A 12,856-nucleotide genomic window follows, 5' to 3' on the forward strand; every position below is an offset into this window, starting at 1 on the left:
GTCCACATGCGGACTAAAAGACTTCTCTAAAATCCTAAGAAAATCGCAAAAAGATATGGTGATGCAAAGAGACCGGATATGGATTCTACTCGGGGACAAACACTAGTGCTTCATCCTAACGGTTCAAACGTGATCAAGTGTGATCCTCTCGGCGGTAGTGACCGCAAGGCTAAGACATCCATTGCTATAGTATATCCTACAGTCATTAGTATTGTATGCATAATTCTTCATGAAAACTACCTGTCCATGATCACTTACCCCTTTAAGCTACCAGCATCTGATCCCAAGTATGAGATCCCAAACTGCAGCTAGTGGTCCCGGTTCGATGGGTGAGATAGCAACAAGATCCTGGACCAATAATGATACAATAACTATGAACCTGTTCCATGGCATCCAAGAGAGGTGGGAATAAACAGACAACAAAAATGCATGAATGCTAATGTCTTAAGCTAAATGTTATGCAAAAATAAAAAGTAGAAAAGAAGAAAATAAAATCTTTTTAAAATTTAATACAATAATAAAAAAAATGAATGCAAATTAACTTAAACTAATATGTTATGCAACCTAACTAAAAATGCATGAAAAAGAGTAAGAAAAAAAAAAGGGAAATGCCCCACCCCAAGCTTAAGAACAAGCATTGTCCTCAATGCTTAAGGAAAGGGCAGAAAGGACCTAGATCGGGGGGTCGGGCGGGAAATGCCCGTGGCGATGGTGGTAGTCCCACATATCCTGGAGCTTGCGTGAAGTGTGAGAGGAGGACTGCTCCAATCGATCAACACGGCTTGCCACATCTAGGATGGCTCTCGAATTCTCTTGCGTTTGGGCGTCGATACGCTGCACCGTGGAGAACATTGTGGCAAATTGGTCAAAGAACGTGGGGGGGAAATATGGTGGGACTTCGTGTCCCTCCTGCTGATGCGGCTGGTCAAAATGATGTGGAGGGGCCTGGAATTGATTATGCTGAAACATCGGCTGCTGCATCGAAGGCTGGTCAAAATGGTCCTCAGCTTCGGGCATCTCATCATCCTCTTCTTCATCTTCTTCCTCTTGTTCATCTGCATCGTCACCCTCATCATCACCGAATTCTGGGAATACACCTGCTTGGGTCAACTGATCTGGAGGAAGCCAAGTGTCGGGGTCGTCTGTATCGAATGAAGAACCGATCCAACTTGGCAGGATGTAAACCGGAGCTTTGTCAGAGTCTAACCAATTGTACGTGCGTGTTCCCCGATCAAGCAACATCTCCATCCGGATGAGAGTATCACAATCTAGCAGGAAGTTCGGTGGGGTGTCGACAGGTATGTACTCGGGGGCCGGGAAGTCTAGGCCGACGGCTCGACCTATGATCGTGATGAGTCCCCCGATGAAAATTTCCCCTGAGGAACGTTGGCGTATGGAGTCACATTTGTCTAAAAAGAAGCCTGAAAAACTGAGGGAGAGTGCATGCCTCATGCTTCGGAGGAAAAATAGCTCACATCTGTTGATTTGACCAGGCTCGAGACGCCCGAAGATACTCGTCGTAAGGACTCGGTGAGCAATTCGCCAACAGGGGTGAACGATGTGCTTGGCTCGCTGTCGGCTTGGGTTGAAGGTTGGGAGACCGAAAATTTGCATCCAGAAGTTTGCATCAGGGCAACGCAGAAAATCTTGGTACTCTTGACTTTGGGGGCTGATGCGGAACGGATCGTCTATACCCATGATAGAATCAAGCTCTGCGTATGTGAGTCTATGATGCTCCCCTTTCAACTGGAATGTGAGGACTTCCGTGTCATCATCTCGTGCATATGTGCTAAGAAATTCCATTGTGGGTTCCTCGTAAGTTCTGTCACAAAGTCGAAGAAAACCACGCCAACCGAGTTTTATGAACAAATGGTATACACCATCATGCACCCCAAGCTTTTTCATGGACTTTTTATGGTAGAATTTTGTCGGCCGGATTGCGCGACCCCGAAGATTGGAGCGATAGGTTTTGATCTTAGCATTTGTAAGGGAAGGATCGCTTCCCTCTTCTCCTCTTTTTTTTCGTTTACCGGCTGCTTTGCGTGATGGACCGGCGGTATCCTTTTGCGGGTTAGGATCGATCGATGATCCATGGGTGCGTGCCCGAGCCGTGGTTTTGCCCATTTTCGAAACCTACAATATCAAAAACAACTTCACCAACGTAATCCCTCACCTCACCACTCTCAAATCAATGCAACTATCTTTAGACCGAACACAAAAAAAAGAAAAAAAAATCCAAGAAATAATGACACCCAACTTTTGACAATGTAAAATTGTTTCAACAACAACACTCGGTTAATTTGATAATCCCAACAAAAATTCGGCAGCAATACGAGACAAAATGAGGAAATCCCAACCAAAGTTTAAACAATTTTTGAACAAATTTCCAAACAAGTTAACCAATCTCAACCTTTCTCAAATCAATGTTTCCAAATAAACCGGGCAACAACTAACGATCTTAGGCAATTTCCAAAGCATAATTGAATGCAATTACTGAATTGAAACAATGCAATGTAATAAAAACCAAGGAAAGAGAATACCCGTTTTATCCCAAAATTGAACTTGAACCCGGAATCCGCTACCGTGCACCCCAAGCTTTGGTTATTCGTGGGTGCCTAAATGCAAGACTTGTTCATTGAACGGATATTTTCAACTTGATTTGTGTGAAAAATCCGGCGGCGGCTCGTGGTGGCTCAAAAATTATGGGGAAATTTTTTTGTGAGATTTTGAGGTTTTGTTTGGTTAGATGTGAAGATCCCCGAAAAAGAAACACTTTGGTGGTGTCGGAATTGCGAGAGGTGGTGGGAGTTGGCCGGAAAATGGCCGGAAAGCCGCGAGTTGGGTGGTAGTGGCGCCCCTAAACCCGACAATGGATCGGAGTAATTTTGGGTGGGGTTTGTAGAGCACGGAAAATGGTGAAGAATGGCGGTGGTCTCGTCGGATTCCGACCGGTGGAACTCCGGGAAATCGATTTTTTGTGAAAAGTGGGTTTATGTGTTCTTGAGAGTTTGAGAGAGAATGAGAGGGTTTTGAGAGAATGAAATGAAGAAGGAGAGTTGCTGGAGGTTTTCAATCCATATTCAAGTGTGGTCAACACCCGGTCAATGTTGGTCAACTCATTAAACCACCTGGTCAACGAAAGTCAAAGCTGGTCAACAAAATAGGGGATAGTCGTCAAAACAGCACGCGGGTCGCGCAGAGGGGTCGCGCGGGTCGCGCACATGTTGCAGTTTGGATTTGATCTTTGTTGCATGTTGGAGACCGGCCGCGCACACCAGCCGCGCACCTGTGCGTGGGTCGCGCAGAGTTCTGGTCCCGGTTTGCGATTTTTTTTCGTTTTCTTCACTAGTTCTTGATTCGGAAGGCCCCAAACACCTAGAAACTCTTGGCTTCTTCAAAAATGACTTCAAAAGTTGCATCAAAACATTTTCAAAACTTCTTTATTCGAACGTAGAAATATGAAAGCATAAAGCTTTCCAAAAATGCCCCTCTTTAACGTCTTAGGCGAGACGTCCTTCTAGCTTGGTTCAACACACCGGGACATCCAAGTGGATGATTTCAATAACACTTGCATTAAAACCTTCATATAATGGCTTTAATCGGTGCCCATTGACTTTGAAAATTTGTCCCGTTTCTTCACTTTGGATTTCCACCGCTCCATGGTCAAAAGTCTTTATTACAACAAATGGGCCAATCCACCTTGATCTTAATTTGCCTGGGAATAACTTCAACCGTGAATGGTAAAGTAAGACCCTATGACCTGGTTCAAAATTCTTCCGGGTGATGGACTTGTCGTGGAAGAGCTTCGTTTTCTCCTTATAAATCCTTGCGTTTTCATAGGATTCGTTTCTCAATTCTTCTAGCTCTTGGAGTTGAAGTTTCCTATGCCTTCCAGCCTCGTAAATGTCGAAGTTGCATTTCTTGACCGCCCAAAATGCTCGGTGCTCTAACTCGACGGGAAGATGACAAGGTTTTCCGAAAACTAATCTGAAGGGCGACATTCCAATCGGGGTCTTATAAGCGGTCCGATATGCCCATAAGGCATCGTCGAGTCTCAAACTCCAATCCTTCTTTGTCGGATTCACCGTTTTCTCTAGAATAGACTTCACTTCACGATTCGATACCTCCGCTTGACCATTCGTTTGAGGGTGATAGGCAGTGGAGACACGATGAGTCACGTGATACTTCTTCAATAGAGCCTCCATCATTTTGTTGCAAAAGTGCGTCCCTCTATCACTAATCAAAGCCCTAGGCACACCAAATCTCGCAAAAACATTAGACTTTAAAAACTCGATAACCGTTTTGGCATCGTCCGATCTTGTGGCTTTGGCTTCAACCCATTTAGAAACATAGTCAACTGCGAGTAAAATATAAACGTTGCCAAATGACACGGGAAATGGGCCCATAAAATCAATCCCCCATACGTCAAAAATTTCACAAACAAGGATTGGATTTTGGGGCATTTGGTTCTTTTGCGAAATGTTTCCCGTTCTTTGGCACCGCTCACAACTTTTGCAAAACATATAACAATCGCGTGACATGGTTGGCCAAAATAATCCACATTCAAGGACTTTTCTCAAAGTCCGGCTAGGTCCGAAGTGTCCCCCACAAGCAAATTCATGACAAAATTGCAAAATGGATTGGTGCTCTTGTTGGGGCACACATCGCCTAATGATTTGATCGGGACAATGTTTCCATAAATAAGGTTCATCCCACACATAGTATTTTGCATCACTTTTCAACTTGTCTTTTTGAGAACGCGTGAATGTGTCGGGATACCTTTTTGTGACCAAAAAGTTAACGATATCGGCATACCAAGGAATAGATTGGGTAAGGGAAAAGAGATGCTCATCCGGAAACTCGTCCCGCAATGGGAGAGGAGTTTCATTTGAAGTGATCCGACTTAGATGATCGGCAACGAGGTTCTCGCATCCGCTCTTATCCCGGATTTCCAAGTCAAATTATTGTAACAGTAGGATCCACCGGATGAGTCTCGGTTTTGCATCTTTCTTCGTCATCAAGTACTTAAGAGCTGCGTGATCCGAATACACTATGACCTTGGTACCAAGTAGGTATTGTCTAAATTTCTCCAAGGCGAACACTATGGCCAATAGCTCCTTCTCCGTGGTAGAGTAGTTGCTTTGGGCATTGTCTAGTGTCCTTGATGCATAATAGATCACATGGGAGGACCTCCCATTCTTTTGACCCAAAACGGCACCAATCGCATAGTTGCTTGCATCGCACATGATCTCAAAAGGGAGATCCCAATTTGGTGCTTGCATGATGGGAGCGGATGTAAGCAACTCTTTGAGCTTGTCAAAAGCTTCTTTGCACGCCTCATTGAACTCGAAATCGACCTCCTTTTGCAAGAGTTGGCACATTGGTCTTGTTATCTTTGAAAAATCCTTGATGAATCTTCGGTAAAAACCTGCATGGCCCAGAAAAGAACGAACTTCCCGAACACAAGTCGGGTAAGGTAAGCTTTGAATAACATCAATTTTTGCCTTATCTACCTCAATTCCTTTTTTAGACACAATGTGACCCAAAATGAGACCTTGACTCACCATGAAATGACATTTCTCAAAATTCAAAACCAAGTTTGTTTCAATGCATCTTTTTAAGATTTTTGTGAGATTAGTCAAACATTCTTGAAAGGAGTTGCCATAGACCGTGAAATCATCCATAAAAACCTCAATTATGTTTTCAACGTATTCCGAAAAGATACTAACCATACAACGTTGGAAAGTGGCCGGGGCGTTACACAATCCAAATGGCATTCTCCGGTAGGCAAAAGTACCAAATGGACATGTAAATGTCGTCTTTTCTTGGTCTTCCGGTGCCACCGGGATTTGGTGAAAACCGGAATACCCGTCGAGACAACAATAATGAGATTTCCCGGCCAACCTTTCTAACATTTGGTCAATGAAAGGCAATGGGAAATGATCTTTTCTTGTGCTTGCATTGAGTTTGCGGTAGTCAATACATACTCTCCACCCGTTTTGCACACGAGTGGGGACCATCATACCTTTGTTGTTCTCGACCACCGTGATTCCCGTCTTCTTTGGAACGACTTGCACCGGGCTCACCCACTTGCTATCCGAGATTGGATAGATCATCCCCGCATCAAGAAGCTTTAATATCTCTTTCTTCACAACTTCCATCATTGGCGGATTTAACCTTCTTTGCGCGTCTCTACTTGGCTTGCATTCATCCTCCATTAAGATCTTGTGCATACAAGTGGAGGGGCTCAAACCCTTGATATCCGCAATCGTCCAACCCATGGCTTCTTTATGCTCCTTCAACACCTTGAGGAGTTGCTCTTCTTCGAATTCGGTTAAATGAGTTGAAATGATAACTGGAAGGGTTTCATTCTTTCCTAAGTAAGCATACTTCAAATGTTGAGGTAAGACCTTCAATTCCAATTCGGGTGGTTGAACAAGGGATGGAGGCAATTTTGTGTGAGTTGGGGGCAATTCAATTTGCTTGACATCTAATCTTGTGAATTTTTTCATCTCCATTTTACTTACCAACTTCTCAACTTCCGGATCCAAAGAATAAAGCTTTAATTGTTCGGCTAGCTTCCCACAATCGAATCCTTTGCTCAAGATCATTTCCAACATATCACCGTTAGACAACTCAAACAATTCTTGAGTAATTGGCTCAACAACATCAACAAAGTACAAAGATGAGACGTCACTAGGATATCTCATGGCATCATAAATATTAAAACTTATTGTTTCGCCATCAAACTCCATTGTCAAACTTCCCGCATACACATCGATCTTTGTCCTAGCCGTCTTCAAAAACGGTCTCCCAAGCAAGATTAGAGCCGATTTGGAGGACACTTGCTCATCTAGATCAATCACATAGAAATCCGCCGGGAAGACTAATTGGTTCACTTGCACTAGGACATCTTCTAAAACACCTCTAGGAAAGACACTCGATTTATCCGCAAGAGAGATTATGACACCGGTTTCACTTAAGGGTCCGACATTTAATGATTCATATACCGAATAGGGCATGACATTGATAGAAGCACCAAGATCAAGCATAGCACTACTAAAAGTGACATCCCCAATCTTGCAAGGAACCATGAACATTCCGGGATCTTTGCATTTGGGTGGAAGTTTCCTTTGTAAAACCGCAGATGCGTTTTCATTCATCAAAATTTTCTCATTTCCCTTCAACTTCCTCTTGTTGGTACAAAGTTCTTTCAAGAACTTTGCATATCTTGGGATTTGCTTGATTGCGTCAAGTAGAGGGATGTTTACTTCCACCTTTCGGAAGGTGTCCAAAATCTCTTTCTCCTCCATATTCTTCTTTGAAGTTGAAAGTCGGGAGGGGAACGGTGGTTGAGTGGATATTGGTGTTACTAGAGGGGCAGTCTTCTTTGGAACTCCGGCTTGTGCATCATTCTTGATTATAGGTACTTCAACGGGAATAACTTCTATCTCTTCCTCTTCTTCCCTCGGCTTCTTCTTTGAACTACTTTCTCCGGCTTGTTTGCCACTTCTCAATGTCACCACATTGACATTTGGGTTCTTTTCGGTTTGAGAAGGGAGTTTACCACGGGATTCCAACTTGCTTATGGATGTAACTATATCTCCCATTTGTGCTTCAAGTTTGGAGATACTAGTCCTTGTTTCTTTTTGGAATTGTTGGGTACTAGTGGCTAGAGATTTGACAATGTCTTCAAGAGACATTCCGGAGCTACTTGGTTGGGATTGAGGAGGTTGTTGATGATGATGTGGAGGGTGTGGTTTGGGTTGATAGTGTGGTTGTTGATGTTGGTAATGAGGTTGTGGTGGTGGATAGGATGGTCTAACCAATGCATTTTGAGGCAATGATCTTGGGTTGTAGCTCATGTTGGGATTTGGCTTCCAACTTGAGTTATATGCATTTTGGTAACCGGATGGTTTGTTGTGGTAGTTTTGGAACTCTCCCGTGGCATTCACATGCTCCGCATCTTCTTGAAGGATGGGACACATATCCGTAGGATGTCCCATTGTTGCACATATTCCACAAACCATCACTTGTGGAGTTTGTCCCATGGCTAGCTTTTGGACAACGGAGGTTAGATCTTTGATTTGAGACTCGAGATTTGATGTTCCCACTTCATTGACTTTGTGTTGTGTGTCTCTTTTCATATCTTGGCGAGGGCCAAAATGTTGTGAATTCGCGGCTATGGTGTTGAAAAGTTGTCTTGTTTGTTGTGGGGTTTTACTAAAGACATCTCCACCACTTGAGGCATCAACTAGTCTTCTCTCCATTGGCAACAATCCCTCGTAGAAGTGTTGAATGAGGAGTTGTTCCGGAATTTGATGTTGTGGGCAACTATAGCACAAGTTGTTGAACCTCTCCCAATAATCATGGAAAGTCTCATTTTGACCTTGGCGGATTCCACAAATCTCATTTCGAAGACTTGAGACTCTTGAGGCGGGATAGAACTTATCAAGGAAAGTTCTTGCCATGTCGGTCCATGAGTTGATCGACCCCGGTGGAAGATAGAATAACCAATCTTTTGCTCTATCGGCCAATGAAAAGGGGAATGCCCTTAGCTTGATTTGGTCATCGGTTGACCCTTGTGGCTTCATGCTAGTGCAAATAATGTGGAACATCTTCAAGTGCTTGTGAGGGTCTTCGTTCTCCAATCCATGAAAAGTTGGTAGGTGGTGGACTAAACTTGACTTCAATTCCGAACCTCCTTCCAAAACCGGGTAATTGATACCGGTTGGAGTTTGTGTAACATCGGTCTCCATCATTTGCCTCAAGGTTCTCTCGGGAACTTCTCCTCCGTCCGCCATTACAATTGGTTCAATAATGGGTGGATTTTGTTGTAGGGGTGGTGTTTCGGGAATTTCTTGGCGAGGGTCGGGACTAGAATTGGGTTCTATATCACTTAATGAAGCGGTTTCAACCTCCAAATCCCCGTGGGGGTTAGAAGTTTGACCACGTTCAACTCGTTTTTCCTTAGCCAAACGCCTTGCTTCTTTTTCGATTTCGGGGTTGTAAATCAAGTCACCTGTACGCTGAGATCTGGGCATAGAGAAACAAATTGATTAAAAATAAACCAATCCCCGGCAACGGCGCCAAAAATTTGGTGGTTGTCGAGGCCAACACAAATAATAACCCTAAATATTACACACTAAAATAGTGTATAGTGGTAAAGGGATCGAATCCACGGAGATTGGTTCAATTTATAACTCTATGAAAAATCTCTTTGTAAAAATACTTGTAAAATGACAATAAAAATAAAATGGGGGGTTTTGTTGTTTTGAAATACTTGAAACAAACTAGAATTAACTATGATTTAAATAGACAAATGCAACAAAAATAAGAGTTTGATGTAAAATCAATGAGGGAAAGATGGTTGACTTAAAGTTTCCTCACTTTGACTTTTGATGAACATATCATTAGAATCCAATGGTGCAATACTTTGATTTAAATCCTTAATTTGGCTATAGTAATCCAAGGAGCTTGAGATTACCTAGACTTTTCTTAATTGTTGAAATGGCTAGAGAAGCTCACAACAATTTCCTTAGTCAAAGTCACTAATTCCAAATAGCATGTAATTAGTGAAAGTCAACTAGCATTAAGAACCAAAAAGTCACCAAATCCAAGAGGGGTCAAATGCTTTCACCACCATGTTGGAGGAAATGTTTTTATGATTGTGTGAAGCAAAAACAACACAAAAATCATTTGTTGCTTGTTAATTTGAGGATCCTTTACTTAATCAAGAAATTAGCCAACTAATCACCACAAACACATTTAAACTCATGAACTAAAACATACAAGTAGTGATAAGATGTTAAAACACAAAACATTCCCATAAAGATTTAAGAACATGTTCATGGGTTCTTCAACATTCAACAAAAGTTCAAAGGATTAACCAAAAGTCAACCAAGATTAGTTTAGCCAAGCATGGCTAAACCCAAAGAAACAAAGTTAGAGAAATTTGTACCAAACATTAAGCAAGAATCAAGAGGTAAAAATATGATGTTCTTTAAGGGTTCTTGGCCTTCAAAAGTCTCCAAAACTCCAGAGAGAATCTTCAAAAATCGGATGTCCAAGAGTATGCAAAAGATGGGCACCAACCTTCCTCAAATAGCTCAAAAGAAGGATTTCCGAAATTGCCCCTGCAGGGCCTTGCGCGACCCGCGTGCTGCTGCGCGGGTGGGTTGCGCGGGTGGTACCTGACATGGGCTCCTTTGAGATTTTGGGCCTCTAAAGCATATCCCACTAGCCCATATCGAATCCAATCACCTCCTAGCCCATTTTCTTCAAGTTTTTCTTCATTTAAAGCCCAATTTGACCTCTCTCAATCCTCTAAAGCTCGTGAACTCGCCCGATTAATAATTTTCATACGCTTGAATGTTCCCCCGCATCTTTCAAATTTAAAGCTCAATTCTTCCAAGCCTTCAAGCAGTTGACAAGTCCACCCCATGAATCACCTTCATAGCCATCAAGCATGAAATCTCCAATTCCCTTCAAGCCCAATTGCCTCGCAAGAGTGCCGCCCCGCTAGTTTCCAAGAAAATCTGCAATAATGCTCAAGAAACTAGAAAGTACCCCGAAATGGTCATAAAAATAACAAAAGGGAAAATATGCATGGAAATTATCTAAATTATGAATGAAATATGCTAAAATAAACTATAAAAAGAAGTAAACAAAACTAACTATCAACTAAATTAATGGAAGGGACTATAAAAGTTTATAGTTGATGGAGAAGGACTTATTATGTAAAATTTTATGTTAAAAATCATAAATATGAGTTTGTGCAATGGACTTGTCCTTGAGGTTACTCTCGGCAGTCCTCAATAGACCTTGAAGCTTGCTCAATGTGACCTCCTCTTTATTCATGTGGTAGGTCATGCGAAACCGGTTGAAGCAGGGTGGCATGGAATGTAGAATGATGTCAACCGTCAGCTCTTCATCGAAGTTAACATTTAACTTCAGCAAGTAGTCAACATACCTTTGCATCTTTTGCAAGTGAGCAGTGATAGACTCTCCGTCTCTTATTTTGGTCGTGATCATCGAAGTGATGATCTTCTACCTCTCATGCCTCGCACTTTGGTGATATCTTTCCACCAAGTCCTGATGCATTTCGTAGGGATAGAAGTCCTCGTAGAACTTTTGAAGTTCAGTAGTCATTTTCGCTAGCACGACGTAGTGGAATTTCGTGGCATCACGCTCATGGGCCTCGAAGGCAGCGATCTCTTCAGGAGTGGCAGTGTTCATGTCCACCTCTTTCAGCTCCTTATCGAGGACATATTCTTTGTCCTCGTAGCGGGTGACCATTCTTATGTTACAGATCCAATCATTGAAATTGTTTCCGTCAAAGATCACCCTCCCACACAAGTTCATGAGTGAGAACGAGCCGGAGGCGTTTGAGCCAGAAGCGTTGTTGTTCAAGTTCGACATCTAAAAAGGAAAAGAGACAAAGTTTGATTAGATAAGAATCCCCAATTAAACACCCAAATGAAAAATTAGGGTAGGATCCAACTAAATTATTTGCAATTTAGAAAAGGTATACCGTAATCTAAACAACAAATAATTTGAAGGTAATTGAATGACGATTCACTAATTTCCACCATGAAAAACACATTAAAATTAAGTTTTAAATGTATTTAAAACTCCTAGATCTTTTGAGACTCATTGAATTTTTCAATGACATGTTTAAATCTCGACATGCCCCTCAAGTTTCTGACTGGGATGCCAAAGATCACAAAGTGAGTGTGAATAACCATGCAAATGTACATGGTGCCCTCAATGTTACGGTCACTTATTTGATGTGCCGGTTAACCACACACGCTCAATCGAACTATGACAAACATCGAGTCACCATTTTCCACCTCTGCTTAGAGCCCAATTAGTGTGTTGATTAACCACACACGCTCTACTAACGTCTTAGCAAGGGTACAAAGTGTAATTTCATGAAATTGAATCAATTCACTTTTGCCTAAAGTAACTAAGATTGAGAATTTTGTAAAAACATTTAGTTACTTTAGAAATTCATTATACTTTTAATGAGGAAAGAGTTGCCCTATACTACCCGTTCAGCTAACGACCCTCCACTAATTAAGGAAGCAGTGAATGAGAGTGGACACCCATTAAACGGCCATTTTATAGGCCATAACCTTATACCCCCCTTATAGACCGACTTCGTGAATGAGGCCTACTAATGGTAAGACTAGCATTTAAGTTATACATATATAATAATTATTCTTATAATATTACAATAGTATATGGTGAATTTTAAACTTGTAAAATTCTAGGGTTTGGAATTCAATAATTTCAAATTAACCTTTTAATTAAAAAAAATTTAATTTCAAAACTTGAGGGTAAGTTTTGAACTTTTTCAAAGCACATAGGATCAAATAGCAAATAATTTAAATTAAACATTTAATTTAATGATTATCTAATTTGACCTATTCCATTTTATTCATAAGATAATTCATCAAATAATTTAAATAATCAAATTTTATCATATAAGAAATTTATTATTCAATTAATTGGTAATTATTTTTTTGTTTTGGTAAGGATAATCACATAATAATAATAAAATTCAGATTTTATTAGTCAAAAACAGTTTTGCTAATTATCCTTCAGCAAAACAACATGAAATCCCGAGATTCCCTTTGTCTGACTCCCTGACTCACCGAGTCACTCACTAGACTCGCGGAGTTGGGCCGACTCTCCGAGTCCAACAAGTGACTCGCCGAGTCAGGTAGGGCAGAGGGCAAAAAAATGATTTTCAGCAAGATGAACATATAAGGCATCAATACAATAGAAACCAATCAAGGCTCTGATACCACTGATGTGTTTTATACAAAAAAACATCATATGTGCTCATGCA

At 41.5% G+C, this 12,856-nt stretch overlaps 1 protein-coding gene across 1 annotated transcript; it reads right to left on the reverse strand.

Moving 5' to 3' along the window:
- Positions 1–3,527: 3,527 nt before the first annotated feature.
- Positions 3,528–7,313, reverse strand: LOC145055742 (uncharacterized). The gene is made up of 2 exons (XM_079004134.1): positions 6,026–7,313; positions 3,528–4,357 (listed from the first exon to the last, which is right to left on the reverse strand). The coding sequence occupies exons 1-2, from the start codon at positions 7,311–7,313 to the stop codon at positions 3,528–3,530; spliced, it is 2,118 nt and encodes a 705-aa protein (XP_078860260.1).
- Between the last annotated feature and the right edge of the window lie 5,543 nt (positions 7,314–12,856).

This window comes from Lactuca serriola, chromosome 1 (assembly GCF_051521515.1).
Source record: "Lactuca serriola cultivar US96UC23 chromosome 1, Lser_US96UC23_V15, whole genome shotgun sequence".
Taxonomy (NCBI): Eukaryota; Viridiplantae; Streptophyta; class Magnoliopsida; order Asterales; family Asteraceae; genus Lactuca; species Lactuca serriola.

Coding starts and splice junctions, on each gene's coding strand:
- LOC145055742 (XM_079004134.1), bottom strand. CDS start 7,313: ATGGAGGAGAAAGAGATTTTGGACACCTTCCGAAAGGTGGAAGTAAAC. Junction 4,358..6,025: donor GGTGGTCGAGAACAACAAAG/GTATGATGGTCC, acceptor TTTTACTCGCAG/TTGACTATGTTTCTAAATGG.